Genomic DNA, 18,363 nt, shown 5'->3' on the forward strand with positions numbered 1-18,363 from the left:
TTCCTCCTATTCAGAATTCTAAGTAGAAGACAGCCTTCATCACTGCTTCCCTAGACCAATGAATAGAATTATTCTAGTTGCCTTTGTGAAAAGAGGTAGTCTTTCTATGGTCCTGGATTTATGCTAGAATCTTAGTTTAATTCTCCATTCCCAGATAGGAACAAGGCTGTGTCCTCTCTCTGTGAGGATATGACTGGACGCACTAAACCATAAGGCCTGTATCTGGTCTACAAATCTCTGGGCCTTCTTTGGGTCATCTCACTAATTTACTATGCTAGCTGAGTTCCCTTTTTATTTCTAGAACCTGTTATTTTCTTTTCTTTATTTTGAACCTGGAAAAGCAATACAAATATATATTTGCCATTTTTAAATCAATGTTTTTTTGTGTGTGTTTTGGATGGAAGAATAGACTATCAGTTAACTTGGACATACCATCAGAAGTTAATGTTATTAATTTTCATATACTTCTCAAAGTAATGTCCTTAGAGAATCTGTATCAGAATCCCCCTGGCTACTCATTAAGAATGTGATTCTTGAGTTTTATCTATGTTTTATTGAATCAAAATCTGTGGAGATGATGCTGGAGAATATTCATTTTAAACAAAGACTACACAGTAAGTGTAGTAACTGGTACAAAGTTGCAGGATATGAGATCTATATAGAGGATTGAAATTTTAAAAGGCAGTACCACTTACAATAACATTGAGAAATATAAAATAATTAGAGATAAATTTGACAAAAAGTGTACAAGACCTATATACCGAAAACTATGAAAGATTAATGAGAGAAATGAAAGACCTAAACAAATAGAAAACTATAGCTTGTTCATAGATTGGTAAATTCAGTGTGGTTATTCAATAGCATGTTAATGACATCTTAATGCCATTTCTCCCCAAATTCATCTATAGATTTAATTGAAATCAAAATTAAAATCCAAGATGGTTTTTTTATAGAAATTAACAAGCTGATTCTAAAATTCATATGGAAATGCAAACAACCTAGAATAGTTGAAACAACTTTGGAAGAGTAAAACGAGAGGACTCCTACTACCAGAATTCAAGGTGATTTTTAAGCTACCATAATCAAGATAATCCAGAATAATCTCTCCATTTCAAAATTCTTAATCACATCTTTTGACTTATGAGGTAATATTTACAGATTCAGGAATGCGGATGTGAATATCTTTGGGGGCCATTATTCAGCCTGCCATAGATCTCATGTGGATTTCCGCTGTTTTAGCTCTTTACACTAAATAATCCATCTTTTCTCACTGAAATTCAACATCAGCTCTCTCATAAATCAAATTTATGTAATAATTTTGTGTTCACATTATAGTTTATGAACACATTTGTATATAAACACGAAGACACTTGCATATTAATCTCATTTGTGTCTCAATAATTCAGTAAGGTAGGCTGGAATTATTTATTTTACAGATGAGAAAGCTGAAGCTTAGAGAATTTAGGTGAGTTGTCTGTGGGGCTTCTTAATCCAAGATGTGAATTCTATGTTGTGACAGTCCTGGTCCCTGTCCTGTATCACACTACCCCATAAAGACATGGTTTCTCTGAAATAGTGCAACCCATATTCCATTCTTACAACTCTCAGAAACAGTCAGGTTCCCAGCCCATCCAGAAACTCTGTCCAGATTTTCTAAAACATGTTAAAACATGTATATAACAACTCATCAAAGATTCCTGTATAACACAAGGCATTTAAAACATTCAGATTACCTCTATAATGCTTAAATAAGTAAGTATATACATGGGTGTATTGGTTTGTAGCATGTAAAGATACTGTACAATTTTAGACAATTACATTTTCTTTCTACACTGCTGTAAACATGAACTGTAATACAAACAATAAAATAAGTGTTAAAGATTCTAAAAGTCTAGGATCTAAAGATTTTATCTAAATCATTCCCTGGTTGGTGGTTGCCCTCAGTACCTGGCAGAAACAAACTCCAGGACCCATGAAAGACTAAACCAGGCCGGGCGCGGTGGCTCAAGCCTGTAATCCCAGCACTTTGGGAGGCCGAGACGGGTGGATCACGAGGTCAGGAGATCGAGACCATCCTGGTCTACACGGTGAAACCCCGTCTCTACTACAAAATACAAAAAACTAGCCGGGCGAGATGGTAGGCGCCTGTAGTCCCAGCTACTCGGGAGGCTGAGGCAGGAGAATGGCGTAAACCCGGGAGGTGGAGCTTGCAGTGAGCCGAGATCGCGCCACTGCACTCCATCCTGGGCGACAGAGCGAGACTCTGTCTCAAAAAAAAAAAAAAAAAAAAGACTAAACCATCAGGGAAACTGTGGGAAGATGAGCTAATAATGCACAACACATTTTAAATAAGGGAAGTACGAAACAAATCTGTCTTGTCAGAACAGCTGAAGGTCAGGCTGTAACACACACTACATTTTACTGCTGAAACTCAAGCAAACATAAACAGTTCTGCTGGCACATGCATACATTCGTATCATAATTATAATATTATTTTCATTTAGATAATGAATTTAGGTAAAACAACTTAAATCATATTATTATTGAATGTGAAAATTCTGATAATGAGCTTTGGGGTTCCAAGAAATACCCGTATAATAAACAATTTTGTGCACACAAACATACAACAAAATGTATTAGTTAACATTTCAGCAAGTTTTGTTTTGTGTTTTTAAAATTTATATTAAAATTATACAAAATAATATTTGTATTATATAGGTAAGATATAAGGAATAATAATAAGATAAACAACCATGAACCTGTCACCCACGTTAAGAAGTGGGACTTTACCATATCTTAGAAGATCTATCTGTGTCCTTCTCTTTTCTGCATATAGGTAACTATCCATTTAAAATTTTGTGTGGTCAATCATTTCCTTGCTTTTCTTCTTACTGCTTTTTAGCCATGTGTGGGTATAACCCATAACAATATATAACTTGTTTTTGCATGTGTTAAACTTTACATAAATATTATCATACTATATTTGTTTTTCTGAGATTCACTCATGTCATGCATGAGGCTATAGTTTAACAGTTAATATTCTATTATTTGAATATATAAAAATTCCTCTCCAGTTGGACATTCATGTTGTTTCTAACTTAATGCTGTTATGCTATTGAGAATAATGCTCTTATGAACATTCTTGAACATGTTTTCAGGTACATGGTGCCAAATTTTTCTAGGATATATCCCCAGGAGTGGCAACTCCAGGACATACAGGATGTACACACTAAGGTTTACTAGGTAATCAGACTTCTCCAAAGGGGTTGTGCTAGTCTACTTTCCTACCTGCAGGAGATGTGCCTATAACCTTACTCCATAACCTTGACTACTCTTAGTATTGATCAACTTTTAAAATTTTGCTCCTCCGCTAGGTGCGAAATGGAATCTCACTGTGGCTTTGATTAACGTTTCTGCAATTATGAATTTCATTATATTGATGAAAATAGCATGTTATATTGACTGGCCATTTGTGTTTCATCTCCTGTGAAATTCCTATTTGGCCTTTGCCCATTTTTCTATTGTGTTGTCTTCATATTGTTAATTCATAGGGGCTCTTGATGTATTTGGGATGTAACTGGCTTGAAATGTCCTGCAAATATCTTCTCCCAGTTTTTGTGTCTTATCTGTTCACTCTCATTAAGGTGATTTTAGTGAACAAGAGTTTTAATGCAATTGCATTTGATATCTTTTATTTTATAATTTGCTCACTTTGTATTGCTAAAATCCCTTTCTCTACACCAAGTTGGTAAAGAGATCATTCTGTATTGCTTTCTAAAAAGTTTTGTAGTTTACTGTCACATTGATCCAACTTCAGTTGACTTTTGTGTAGAGCAGATGGGTGGGACTCTGTGTTAATTTCTTATTGCTGCTGAAACAAGTTATGAGTAACTTAGTGACTTTAAACCACATACATTTATTCTCTTACAGTTCTGGAATTCAGAAGTCTGAAATCAGTTTCACTGAGCTAAAATCAGGTGTCAACAGTGCTGGTTCCTTTTGGAGATTCCTGGGAAAAATTTGTTCCCTACCTTTTCCAGCTCTTAAAGCTGCCAGCATTCCATGGCTTGTGGTTGCATCACTCTAATCTGCTTGCATCATTGCGTTGTCTTTTCATCTTCTGTGTCGAGTTTCCCTCTGCTTTCCTCTCAAGGACATTTGTGATTATATTAGGTCCCACCAAGATAATCCAGGATAATCTCCCCCTGTCTAAATTATTAATTTAATTACCTCTTTTGACATATAAGACAACATTCACCCTTTTGCCATATAGGGCAATATTTAGATTCAGGAGTGAGAATGTAAATATCTTTGGGGGCCATTATTCAGCCTACCACAGATCTCATGTGGATATCAACTGATGTAGCTCCCTACAGTGTGTGCACTATGTAGTCATCTTTCCTCACTGATACTCAACACCTGCTCTGATATAAATCAAATTCACATGTATTTGTGCATCTATTCTGTGTTTTCTCTTCTGTTTCCTTTGTCATTTTGCACTTTCTGCCCCAGTACCACACTATCTTAATTATAATAGCTTTCCACTAGATCTGAGTTTATGAAAGGGCAAGTTCTCCCAACTTATTCTTCTTTCAGCATGTCTTCTATTTATTGGCCCTTTGATTTTCCATTTAAATTTTGAAATCAACCCACTACACTCCACCAAATTTTACCTGCTGGCGTTTTGTTTAGCAATACATTGAATTTATAGATATAAATTTGTTGGGAGAAAATGGACACTCTGGATGACATTGAATCTTCCTTTCCAAGAATATAGTCTAGTTCTCTATTTATTCATTCATTTATTTAAATCCTTGTTAATGTCTTTCCATAAAGTTTTACAACTTTTGCTTTGAAGGTTTCAAGTATATTTTGTTGATTTGTTTTTACGTACTTGATATTTTTGTTGCTATTAAAAATAGAATCTTGAAAACTAAATTTTGCTGACTGTTGCTGGATATAGAAATACAGTTGACCTTTGTAAATGTTTGCTAATCCTGAATCTTACTCTCTTGTTTATTTTGTTTTATTTATTTTTTGAGACAGCTTCTTGCTCTGTTGCCCAGGCTGGAGTGCAAGTGATGTGATCATAACTCACTGCAGCCTTGAACTCCTGGGCTCAAGTGATCCTCTTGCCTCAGCCTCCCAAGTAGCTGGGACTACAGGCTCACTCCATGATGCCTGGCTAATTTTTTTTTTTTTTTTGAGACGGAGTCTCGCTCTGTCGCCCAGGCTGGAGTGCAGTGGCGTGATCTCAGCTCACTGCAAGCTCCGCCTCCCAGGTTTACACCATTCTCCTGCCTCAGTCTCCCGAGTAGCCTGGCTAATTTTTTTTAAAAAGTTGTAGAGACGAGGTCTTGCTATGTTGCCCAGGCTGATCTTGAACTCCTGGCCTCAATTGATCCCCCTACCTTGTCCTCTCAAAGCACTAGGATTACAGGCATGAGCCATCATACACAGTCCCTCTCTTATTAATTTTAAAATTTATTTATATATTCTTTTTTTCCAGGTTGACAGTCTTACTATGAGTGAATAATGGCCGTTTATTCTTCTATTTATACTTTTTTTCCTCTGAGTTTTTTCTTACTGCACAGGAATGGAAGTCAAGTATAATACTGGAACATCTAGGATATCTTAGATGGTATTTTAGTCCGTTCAGGCTGCTATAATAAAATGCCATAGACTCAGTGGTTTATGAAAAACAGAAATTTATTCCACACAATTCTGGAGGCTGGAGCATCCAAGATTAAGGCACCAGCAGATGGTGGAAGGGGCAGACCAACTTGCTGGGGTAGCTTTTGTAAGGGCACTAATCCCATTCTTGAGGGCTACACCCTCATGATCATATCACCTCCTAAAGGCCTCATGTCTTAACACCATCATCTTGGGAGTTAAGATTTCAACATAAGAATTTGGGGTTCCGTGGACACTAACATTCAGACCATAGCAGATGGATAGTTTTTGAAAGCCCACAGTTTGCATTTTCTCGTACGTAATGCAATGGGATCTGTTGCATTTGGGGCTTCAGGATTATTAAAGGGGTTCTGTAGTGCATCTCCCTATTTCTCATGTGTGAAATCAGAACACTACAGTCATAGATGAGAACTGCTCTATGTTTTAAAATATTTTGGTCTTTTAATAAGGAGTCTGCCCTTAAAGTTTACTAGTTCCTCCATGCTTGTATCTCTTGCTGCCTTTTGCCAAGACAAGAAAAATATCTGCTTAGAAAATCTTGTGGAAAAGTAGCATTTGTAATGTGACCCTAAAATTTACACTATCACCTAGAAACTCAAGGCTGAGCATTACTTGTACTCCTATTATGGGTGAAGGAAGTGGCTAGCTACAAATAAGACAAACTCCTTTGAAGTAATTAATAACTACCAAATAAACATTGGCTCACTGCTTTATTACAACACATCTCCTTGTGTTTAAAGAAAGGCAGTCAAGGTAACAGATGGAGAAAGTTTTAGGCATGACAGTATAAATAGTCCTGCAGTTTATTGCATGATATATTTGCAATTCTCTTTCTTTGCCATTCTGAAAGTTGGATTTCAATCAAAATGCTTTTCTCTTGACCAAAGAGTGTACATTATTCCCAATAGTCTAGACCTCAAAAATAATAGAGTAGAGTAACACCATTTGGGCCCTTTGAAAGTTTTATTTATAGTCTAGAGTATTGCCACCATTAACACCTGATCTTTAGAGGAACGTCTTTTCCAGGGATCGGATGGAGCAGGGGAACCCTTTGAATAAATCAGTCATCCCAAGTATGACTTTTGCTTCTTGTAATCAAAGCAATGCTTGTCGAATGACCACTATGTTGCCAAGCACTAGAAGGAACAAAAGGACAAGTATTCTGTCTTTAAAGGACATTCATGGGGAAAAAGCATTAAAGATACAAAAGCTAAACAGCAACAGAAGACGGTGGAACATAAAATGTCACAAGACATTAAAATGATGATAATAAATTAGAAATATCACTTGGCTGTTCTAAGTGTACTTTCTGTAATACTGAAAACTACATCAACAAAGCATTAAAAGTATTTTGAACATTCAAAATGTCCATACAGAGCAAATATATCCTCTTTCCTTAGAGAACTTGAAATTATATGATATACATTTAAGGAAAACCATAGAACTATCAAAGATTTCCAAAGTGGTGATATCCCCACTGCTGGAGAGAATGTGGAGAGAAGGAACCCTTAAATACTACAGATGTTTGTGTGGAATTAGCACTATCCTTGAGGGCAGTATGGCTATAGCTATCACAATGTCAGATGTGCATCCCTTTGTTCTGGAAATCTTTCATAAATGATAAGCTGGGTAATTTGAATTAACTCTCTCTCTAAGAACACCTAGGAAAGCAAGGCAAAATTTTTTTTAAATCTGTTTTTTAAGGCAAGAGAGAACTACCAGAACATGGGCCAAGATCCAAAAGAAGGAAATCAAGACCATCAGACTTTGGGGGCCACTTTATCCTTAAAGACACTCCCTTTTTGGTAAAAACTACAGAGAGGCTAACAAGTTAAGTAAGGTTAAAGAAGAAAACAAAAGTCCATGGTATGTCCCAGGAGGAAAGGCCCTAGTAATCTAATCCACCAGGCTTTAGAGTAGGACCCAGTGAATTAGAAATGGGCCAGTCCTCAAAGAGACTGAAGTTCAGCAAAGAGACTGAAGTTCAGCTTTGAATAATTATTCAGTTATTGGCTTAATTTCAAACAGTTTTCAACTTGAGATCCAGAAGATAATTGATCCCTAATGTTCTAAGATATCTATTGTTTATGAGGAATTAATTTATCTCTGTTATACCTACCCTTCTTGGGAGAGTTGAGAAAATAATCACTCAAATGATTTGCTGCAGGGCTTAATTCTCTCACAAAACCTTAGCTGAGAACAGCTAAATTAGGTTGTCTAGGATTACTAATGCCCCCCAGTCACCAGCTAGAAGCCGGAGGGAGATATCTTCTTATGGCTTTAAATTATGTCTATAATTTTTACATATACTGATCAGCACTCAATCAAAAAATGACCAAGCACATGAGGAGGTAAGACAATCTGATAGAAAACCAGAGTAAACAATAGAAACAAACCCAGGAGAACCAGATAAAAGAATTTTCAGACACAGATTTTAAAAATGTTTATATCAAAATTAAGCAGAGATCTGAAAACTAGAAACGCTCTAATGAAAAGTCTAGAACTGAGAAGTTATAATAACAAATTAAAAACTCAGTGGATGAATTTAACTGCTTGTTAGGTATAGCCAGAGATAGATTTTGTAAACTGGAAATTAGATAAATCAAATAAAATATCTGAAAATACTGAAGCATGCAGAGACAAAATATAGAAAAAGAACACACACATACACAGAAAAGACAGAGAGGTGAAAAGTGGAGAAGAAACAATACTCGAAAAGATAATGACTGAAAATTTTTCAGAATTGATGAAAGACATTTATTTGCATATTCAATAAGTGCTACAAGTCCCCAAAAGGATAAATGCAACCATGCCTAGGAACATTATAGTAAAATCACTGAAAGCTAAAGATAAAAATAAATCAATATGTGTGCATAAAAATTAAATCTATCAGAAGACAAGATAGATTGTTTCAAATGAGCAATAAGACTATGAGCTGACTTCTCAACAGAAACAGTGGAATGCTATAATATCTTCAAAGTGCTGGAAGAAAATATGGAAAAATTGTTCACAGATACATGTTTGATGGTAGTAGTTACACTACAAATTGTAATGAAAGGTTGGAAGCCACTTAAATGTCCAATAAGAGTTTTAGAAGTATTTGCCGGCCGGGCGCGGTGGCTCAAGCCTGTAATCCCAGCACTTTGGGAGGCCGAGACGGGCGGATCACGAGGTCAGGAGATCGAGACCATCCTGGCTAACATGGTGAAACCCCGTCTCTACTAAAAAATACAAAAAACTAGCCGGGCGACATGGCGGGCGCCTGTAGTCCCAGCTGCTTGGGAGGCTGAGGCAGGAGAATGGCGTAAACCCAGGAGGCGGAGCTTGCAGTGAGCTGAGACCCGGCCACTGCACTCCAGCCTGGGCGGCAGAGCGAGACTCCGTCTCAAAAAAAAAAAAAAGAAGTATTTGCCTCCCACCAGTGGACCACATAACCATTAAAAAGAATAAGGTAGATCTTTAGATATGATATGTTAATGATATGTTAAAATGTTCCAAAGGTATTATTAAATGAAAAAAAGCAGGTTGCAAAATAACATAGTATGCATTCCCATTTGCATTAGCAGTATTGTGATACAATTAAATATAAAAAGATAGGCACCAACATGTTAACAGTAGTTATCTTTGGATGGTGCAATTATAAGATAATTTTATTCATATTCTCTTTAAATTTTGTAATGATCATGTATTATCGAACAAAGATAGTTTCATTTTTAAAAGGGGGAACAAAACCAGTCAGTACTTCAAAGATTGTGTGCTCTGTATTGACCATGGGTTCACTGTAGATGTGTTATAACGGATATTGTTAAGTGCATTTCATTACCTCTACATGGAAGAAATTCAGCAAAAGTAAGCATCAGGTAAGACCCCTAGACTCAGATCCCTAATATTCTGGATCTTCCTAAATCTAAGGAAGATCCAGGTGAATAATGTCGCTTGGAGCCCCACATTGGCTCTCATTTTATGAGAAGCATCAATGGTCACCCTTCTCTGATTTAGAATTACTTTTCTTTGTAAGAAACTTTGAAATAATGTTAAGAATTGGGTTAAAATTTTTAAATTTTTTTCCTGCTAAAATGTAAGCCTAAATTGCAATACAGTCTGCTCCCTAAAGATAAGAAACTAGCAGTATTCTTATTTTCTTAAAATGTTTGGATCACAATACCAAACAACACAATTCAAAATGCCATAATCTCCGATCTTGAGTTCCCAAAAGATCAAAACCCCTAAGGATCAAAATCCCTAAAGTCTAACATCCCTGGTGTCTAAAATCCCCAAAATCACTGTCCTGAAAGATTAAAATCCCAAATGTTGAAATCCTGAAAACCAAATTCTGGGGAAGGGGTTAGTGTGTTTTCAGTTGCACATGGGATAGTTGCATTATGCTGATTGTACCATGTTAGGTGGAACAGTTACTCTGTTTCTGTATTGGGAAATTTAGTATGGTTTAACACATGGGTGCCAGGTTGACAAGGCGTGGGCTTGTGGTCTTAAGTTTAGATGTCAACTTGACCAGTAAAAATTGTTGGAAACCTGATAGAGCATAATTTTGAGTTTATCTGTGAGAGTGTTTCCAGAGGAGATTTGTGTGTAAGTCTGAGTGGACTTTATGGGAAAAATCTGCCCTCAGTGTTGAGAGGCCCCATCCAACCAGCCAGGGACTTGGGAGAGAACAAATACAGAAGGCACATTGGTTTGTCTCTGATAGCTGGGACAGACTTTTCCTCTGCTGCCTTGGACATTAGAAATTTGACTCCATGAAAGTGCATTATCATGACTTGTCTTTGTGCATAAGTATTGTGTGTGTGCGTAAAAATGCAGACACTTCCTCAATACATGAAGAGATATTCTTTTTGTACGTCTGAATTTGTGAGAGAGAAAATTTCTGGAGATCTCAGCTCTTTGGGAAACTGCCTAAGTAGGGGTGACTCACCATGGTTTTTGATCTATCTTTTCAAAAGACTTAGGTTGTTTATATGGTATATCAGGTGATCACAGTTATAAAGCTGGGTGCCTGCAGTTACCAATCCTAATGACATGCATTTGTACATTGCCGTTTTTCACCTGTTCCTTTGTAAATACGGTTTATGTGCTCATAACTGTTATACCCACATGACTGTTGTTAGTCTACTTGTGTCTATGCTTGCAAAAATATGTATTTTGTTGCCTATTTTATTGCATAAAGTGGCCTTTGAAGTATTCTGTTGTGTTTTTATATGTTTCTCAAGTAAATCCCTCTTTAAAATGTAAATAAATGTATTGTAAAGAATGTCTTTTGTTTTTCCAGAATTATATCTTTCACAATTTCAGCAGTCAGGATTTTGGCATTCAGGATTATGATTGGCTCCCAGATAGGGTGAATCTTCAGCATTAAATTGCAGTTCCCTCGGTGCAGTGCAGGGAGCTATTTAATAATTTTGGTTATTTATATTGGTAACGTACATGAGGGAACATGATTTGGGGTAAATGAAGCACCATTTGGATGATAAAGTCAGAATTGTTTTTCTAGGCCGAGAAATCCGTCTGCCCCTCCGAATCAAAGGGGAAGGCATGGGACCTAAGATTCATTTCAACTTTGAATTGCTGGATATTGGGAAAGTTTTCACCAGATCTGTACATTGTTATGAGGTAAGCACTAGAGTTGTTCGCTGAGACTTCAAACAGTACTTGGCTTTTTGGGTTTGTTGTCTCTTATGTGTTTTTATTTGACAGAAAGTGTGTGCAATCACATTCATTCGCCATTACTCATCCTTGTTGAGACCCCGGAGCGCTCAGATTCTTCCTCCTCTTGCCTGGCCATCGTGAGGGAAACAACTTTTTATCTTCATTAGCCCTCCCTCACTTTAGTAAAAGCTAAAAAGCAACAGAGCCATAGTTTAAATGGTTTTATCCTCATCATTTTGTAGATTGCAAAGGGAAAACCCATAAATACATCTCCCCATCTGTTTAGTGCTTGTTCTCTGACAACATAAATTCCACAGATCAGAGGATGGAGAACCTTTTACATTTTCTAGAACATCCTAATGAGCATAGCTCTTTTCACACTTCAGAATTTTCTCTTAATGCACTGGTCTCCAATCTATGTTTTAAAAACCAATAATAGTTTCTGGAAGAGACTTTCCTGCTTTATCTTTCCAATTAATTAGAAAATGAAATTTTACAGGATGTCTGCATGAGTTCTTCAGGATCAGTGTTTACTTCAGTGTTTCACCATCACTAAATTTGTATCTAGGGCATATTTTTTACACTGTGTCAGACTGTAACACTTGAAACTTCATTTTGGAAAGGTTCCTTCATTGTATATGTTTGTATTTTTATAGAGGTATTCACAGCAATTATTTAATGAGTGACAAATAGATGTCAGGTTCATACTTTATTGTGTGTGCATATCTATGTGTCTGTGTGTGTGTGTGTGTGTGTGTGTGTGTGGTGTGAGATTTCTAATCCTTACCAAATTGTGAAAGTTAGGCTTTATTACATCTATTTTGCATATGAGAGATGTAGATCGTGTAGTGGTTAATATCATACACAACATCTCCCTTAATGTGTGTTGAGCACAGTGCTAGTGCTTTCACATTCACTCGTTCATTTAGTTCTCACAAAAACCCGATTTGTATCCTAGCACTTTGGGAGACCAAGGTGGTGGATCACTTGAGGTCGGAGTTCAAGGCCAGCTTGGCCAATGTGGTGAAACTCAATTGCTACTAAAAATACAAAAATGATCTGGGTGTGTTGGCGGGCACCTGTAATCCCAACTACTTGGAAGACTGAGGCAGGAGAAGCACTGAACTCAGGAGGTGGAGGTTGCAGTGAGCCAAGATCGCGCCACTGCAGTCCAGCCTGGGCAACAGAGTGAGATTCTGTGTTGAACAAAAAACAAAAACCACCCCCAAACAATAAAACCCTATTTGTGAGAACTATTTGTGAGGTACAATTAACTATTTCCATTTTGTAGCTGGGTAAACTGAGGCTTAGAGAAGTTAAGGTAGTGCTAGATATTGTAACAAATAAATACAAAAATACATAATGTCTCAAATATTCTAGAAGCTTCTTTTATACCTTACATAAAGTCCAAAACAAAGGTTTCTAGTGAGCAGGTGCTCTCTTCCAGCAGAGAAGCTGGAACATTTCATGCTTGGCCACCCCTACCACGTGGTCTTCAAGATGCGGAAGGGGAAAGGGCATGGGAGAATGTATATGATATTTTTATAGATGGTAGCGCATTTCACTTACATTCATATTCCATTAGCTGTATGCACAGAAAAAGAGGAAATGCATTCAAGGAATGGCAACCTGAAGGCCAGGGGAGTTAAGTAACTTGGCAGGGTCCTGCAGCATATAATGTTAGTGAGTCCTGGGGGACTAGGGCTGTCTCTCCTGTTCTGGGAAGAGAAGGCCTTTGCTGGCCTCTCAGCCCTTCAGGTTCTCAGCATCCCACCCTCTCACCTTGGGTAAACCCAGCCTCCAACCCACTTGGCTCTTAGCCCAGCCTAACCTGGTGTGGGGACAGTGCCCTGTGTCTCCCACATTCACAAGGTAACTGTGGCCTAAATGGGATGATGCAGAAGGTAAACAGAGATGTTAATGTCACAGTGAGATGGACTATGCATAGGAACACAGTGTAAATGAAGAAATCAGTCACATGGCTGTCATGAAATGACAAGTGACACAGCTATATCCCACACTGTCCTGGATTGCACTTGCGAGGTCACTTAGGGGAGAAGGAAAAAAAGTCCAGTAGCTCTCATTAAACTGATATTCTGTCTGCAGTTTATCCAGTGTGAATTTCCTTTACATCTTACAGACTGAACTTATGAGTGCCACATCAGAAAAGAACCTTTAATTCTGATGCAAAGTGGATAGGGTTTCCCTGAATGTAAATTTAGCGGAAGTGTGCTCGAGGCCACCACTTCCCACCCTCCCTAATTTTAATAGTAAAACAAACCACAGCCAGTTAAATAAGTGTTAAATGAGGTGATGCATCAGATTGGACAGTTTGGAGAGCTGTGCAGTGGCAGAGAAGGACACGGTAAGATGCTTCTTATGGGAATATTTTGCACTCTGCGTATTTAATGCTGATGCTTCATTGCATCTCTCTTTCAATTTATTGCATTACCTACTTGAGACAAATTTGAATAACTAGCTATTGCCCTTAGTCATTGCTGAGCATAGCAGATACATAAAGAATAAACCATAACCCCAAGAGTATACACTATTCCCCAGTGTAATTAAGAAGGAAAACAAATGAGAGGCAAAGTTTGATTATAAATTTTCTTCTCTCCAAGGAGCTAGACCTCAAGGAAAGAGTATTATCAGTAATCAAAAGGCCTCTGAATTGTGTCCCAAAACTATTGCTGGTTTCTGTATTCGTAAGTGGGTGCTTGTTTGTCAGGAGGAGAAGAATGATGTCATATTCTTAAAAATGGAGGAATGCTCACCATACAGAAAATATGGGCAAAATGTTTCTGCTAACCAAAAAAACTAAAAGGCAATCCATGCATCTTCTGAAAGAAAAGAACAAGGTCCTCCAAGTTACCACTAATGCCTTCAATTTGCCTTCATGTTACCACTAGTACGTATTAGTCACTTCTTAAGCACAGGTAAAATTTAAACCCATCCTGTTTGGCACTGAGGATATAAATAGCAGTCACTGACTATGTGTGGTGTCTCACATCTGTAATCCCAGTGCTTTGGGAGGCTGAGGTTGAAGGATCCCTTGAGCTAAGGAGTTCGAGACCAGCATGGGCAATACAGTAAGACCCCATCTCTACAAAAAAAACCCACAAAAATTAATTGGGCTGATGGCACATACCTATAGCCCCAGCTACTCAGAAGGCAGAAGTGGGACGATCACTTGAGCCTAGGAGTTCAAGGGTACAGTGAGCTGTGATGCACCACTGCACTCCAGCCTGGACAACAGAGCCAGACCTTATGTCTTAAAAAACAAAAAACAAACAAACAAAAACATATCAACAGTCTCTGTCATTTTTAAGCACTATTTGCCAAGTACTATTCTAAAAATTTCATAAATTAATAAATTTAATTTTACAGCAACATGAGAAGTTAGTAGTACTTACATTTTAAAGATGGGGAAACTGGAACACAGTGAAACTAAGTAGATTGTCCAAGGTTACCGAGCTAGTAAGTCAATGGCAAAGCTGAGATTTGAACCCAGGCAGTTTGGCTGCAGAGTCGCTGGCCATAATCACTTTTCTACATGGTCTCTTTAAATGGAATGAAGGGTGAAGCCTGGTTCCTACTACCAGGGAGCTTAGAATGAGGAAGATGGGGAAGAAACAAAAAAGATGAATAAAATAGCAAGCAGCAATTATTTATGCTTCTATTTTGGTGCATTGTCCATCTTCTCTTGGCAGAAGAGGCTGTCTTCCTCTGCTCTGCCTCTGCTGCCGACTCTTTCTCTCCACCATATGTTCTGGATGCCCTCTTCCCTGCAACCTGAGCCCCTGAACTCATCCTCCTCTGCATCCACTCAGACCCCATTCCCTTAGTTACCAAGGTCTCTTCTCTTACAACAACAACAGGCAGCACTTTGGTGAGTGCTTCCTCTAGGCTGAGCACTAAATATGCATTATCTCATTTATTATAAATATGCTTTCTCCTCTGCAGTACCTCCCACAGCCTTGCCACTCCCATTCTCACCTTTCACCACTCATCTTCTCAAAACATGAATCTAAAATAGCCACTATTTCCTGTGCACCCACTCAATCCCCTAAACATTTGTCCTCTGGATTCTGCAATCATGCCCCACTGGGATTACTCTCTTCCTCAAGGTCAGGGATGACAATAATCTCTAAATAAAAATAATAAATCTATAACCTTTGCTCTGAACTTACTCTCCTGACCTCTGTCTGCATCTGACTTCATCTGGGAATCCTCCTCCCTCAGCTTCTGGGTTCCTGACACACCTCACATTTGCCTGCTAACCTTCTGAAAGTTTCTTCAAGATCTCTCATGCTCTTTGTCCTCCAAAGCCTTAGGTGTAGGTTGAGGGTGGTTCCTATATAAATCAGGAAAACATGCTGTTCACCCTCTAGGTGTAAGGACAGCATTGGCAAGGATCAGAGGTGGTGTCTTTGGAAGCCAGGATAGAACAGCATGGCTGTAGTCAAGGTTCATGCCCAAGAATTGTAGGGACAGTAGACTGAGGCCTGCCATGTAGGATGCCAAATGTCATGAGTGTGCATGAAGGAGCTCAGGCATGAGCTCTTTACATGCACACACGAAACCCAGTGCGCAACCACATATGGGTAATAATACGCTTCCAGAACACTAGCATATAGGAATACAACTTTTCTATAGTAAAACAGTTGCTTGCATAAGAATCTCAAAGCAATCATCCATCCAGTAGAATTTGAGATGAAAGTATCTCAATAGGATGAAATCTGATAGCACAACAAAGAGAACCCTTGTCATCTGGGATCCACAATGATGTCTCATTTACATTCTTCAAGCTACATTATAAACATAGGTTTAGGTAATTCTCACTCTGTTATTCAAACTTGCTTTTTATTTTTAAGTGTGCTGCTTAACCTCAGCCTTCTCATGCATATAAGAGAAATACTTTCCCTTGGTTACTTTATAGAGAGTAGCAAAAAAAGGGGGTATTTTAAGGTTCTTCATGAGTATATGTGATTAAGATCAGTCTTTATAGCACAAGCATACTGTATATAACCAATTTCATTTTAAAGAGGAGACTAAAAATGTAAAATTACTTTCTGGCTTGGGAGTTCTGTCTTTGAACACTGAAGGCGTCAGGCTGTTCATTTGTCCCTGAGTGTTCTTTGGTTCTAATTCCTGCAACTTTCCCTTTGTTGCTGTTAAACAGTACAGACACATGCTTATATGAAAATAAGTCAGAGGCCCATTGACCTTCACATTCTTGCCTTTTATTGATATAGGCAATACTGTACAACAAAGGCAGCATCGATGCTCTCTTCAACGTGACCCCTCCAACTTCAGCTTTGGGGGCCTGCTTTGTTTTCTGTCCCAAGGAAGGCATCATTGAACCAAGTGGAGTCCAAGCTATCCAGATCTCCTTCAGTTCTACTATCCTGGGAAACTTTGAAGAAGAGTTCCTGGTCAATGTCAATGGGTCACCTAAGCCTGTGAAACTGACCATTAGGTAAGATGCATTTATAACTAATGTAGAAACTAACTGAAGTTTTAACCTGTTGCCTTTTTAACTTTTTAAATAGATCCTGTCTGAATATTCATAACTGTCTTTGTTGATATGAACACATCAGCATAATAGAGTGTGTTAAATTTCCATCAGTGTTTCCCTAGTGAACATGTATAAGTTATTATAATATAGATACAGATGCTGTTTGGAGATCTAGTTTTTCTGTGAGTTATAATCTTATAAAATAAGGATTTAGACATTAAACTAGCTTCTAGTTACTCTCTATGTCTTAGGATGTTTAGAGAAAATAAGTTATTACAGTAACACCTGAATAAAATCATCTGGGCTAAGCTTTGGCCATTATCATAGTTTCTCTAAACTTTTGTCTTTTGTTCTTATTTTAAGGAAATTATTTACATGATCTCACTATCATGTCTTCAAACATTGTAAACACATTGCTCTGACTCTATTTGGATTCCCACAGCAGCAGGTTGTTAATTACCATGGCAGTTTCTCTTATTCTGGTAACTGCTAGCAAGACCTCCCTCCATCTACAAGCTGAGGTCTCCCTTGGGGCAAGCCCTGGGGATAACATAGAAAAGAGATAGAGACATATGACCTGAAGGATCCAAGGAAAATGTACTGATCTCATGATATATACTATACATTCAGAATCTCAAGATTAGCTGAAAGGTGATTACTATTTAGTCTCAAACTCTTGCACCTCAGTGTCCCTGTTATGCACGGAATTGTTTCCCACAGAATTTATATGTTGAAGTCCTAACACCCAGTACCTCGGAATGTAACTCTTCTTGGACATAGGGCCTTTAAAGAGGTAATTTAGGCAAAATGAGGTCAGATGGGTGGACTTTAATCCAATATGATTGGTGTCCTTATAAGGAGAGGACATTAGGACACAGACATACTCATAGAAAAGGGCCATGTGAAAAAAATAAAGAGAAGCTGAAGTGAGAGACCCTCAGAAAAAAATAACCTTGCAGTCACCAACCCTTCTGACAGCAACAGAAATAAACTTCTGTTAAACGTTTAAGCCACCCAATCTAGGGTACTTTGTTATGGCAGCCTTAGCAAAGTGATACAACCCCCAACAACTAAGGAGTGTGAATGTGTGTGCCTCAAGGGTTCTGTGGCATGGCCAAAGCAGCCTGTCATAATCATAATCTTTTTTTATTTTTAAGTCTCAAGACTTATCTGAAACATTCACAAGACATTTACATTCTCTACCATAATACATGTGTTTGTTATAAGAGAAAAATGAGGGTTGTTTTCCAAATATTTGAATAACATTGACTCTTCACGAATATGTGTCATACTTATCCCAGCTGACATCCTTTGCATATGTATACAATATGAGAAGGGTGGGAATACATTTTCATATTATATGAACTTCAGCCCACTTCCTATCTTCATAACATCTCATCTCTCATGACAAGCAGTGAAGGGTGGTTATCTGAAGAAGTAGGAAGAACAAACTTGTGAATGTAACCGTGTCTCCAATTCACGGATCC

General features: G+C 37.9%; 1 protein-coding gene across 1 annotated transcript in view; it reads left to right on the top strand.

Moving 5' to 3' along the window:
- Nucleotides 1-18,363, top strand: part of HYDIN (HYDIN axonemal central pair apparatus protein) — a 388,294-nt gene that overhangs the window by 87,529 nt on the left and 282,402 nt on the right. Inside the window, 2 exon segments of the mRNA XM_033218949.1 lie at nucleotides 11,204-11,322; nucleotides 16,614-16,837. Of these exon segments, the coding sequence (XP_033074840.1) occupies nucleotides 11,204-11,322; nucleotides 16,614-16,837 (343 nt within the window).

Source organism: Trachypithecus francoisi, unplaced genomic scaffold (genome assembly GCF_009764315.1).
Source record: "Trachypithecus francoisi isolate TF-2019V2 unplaced genomic scaffold, Tfra_2.0 Lachesis_group10, whole genome shotgun sequence".
NCBI classification, from domain to species: Eukaryota; Metazoa; Chordata; class Mammalia; order Primates; family Cercopithecidae; genus Trachypithecus; species Trachypithecus francoisi.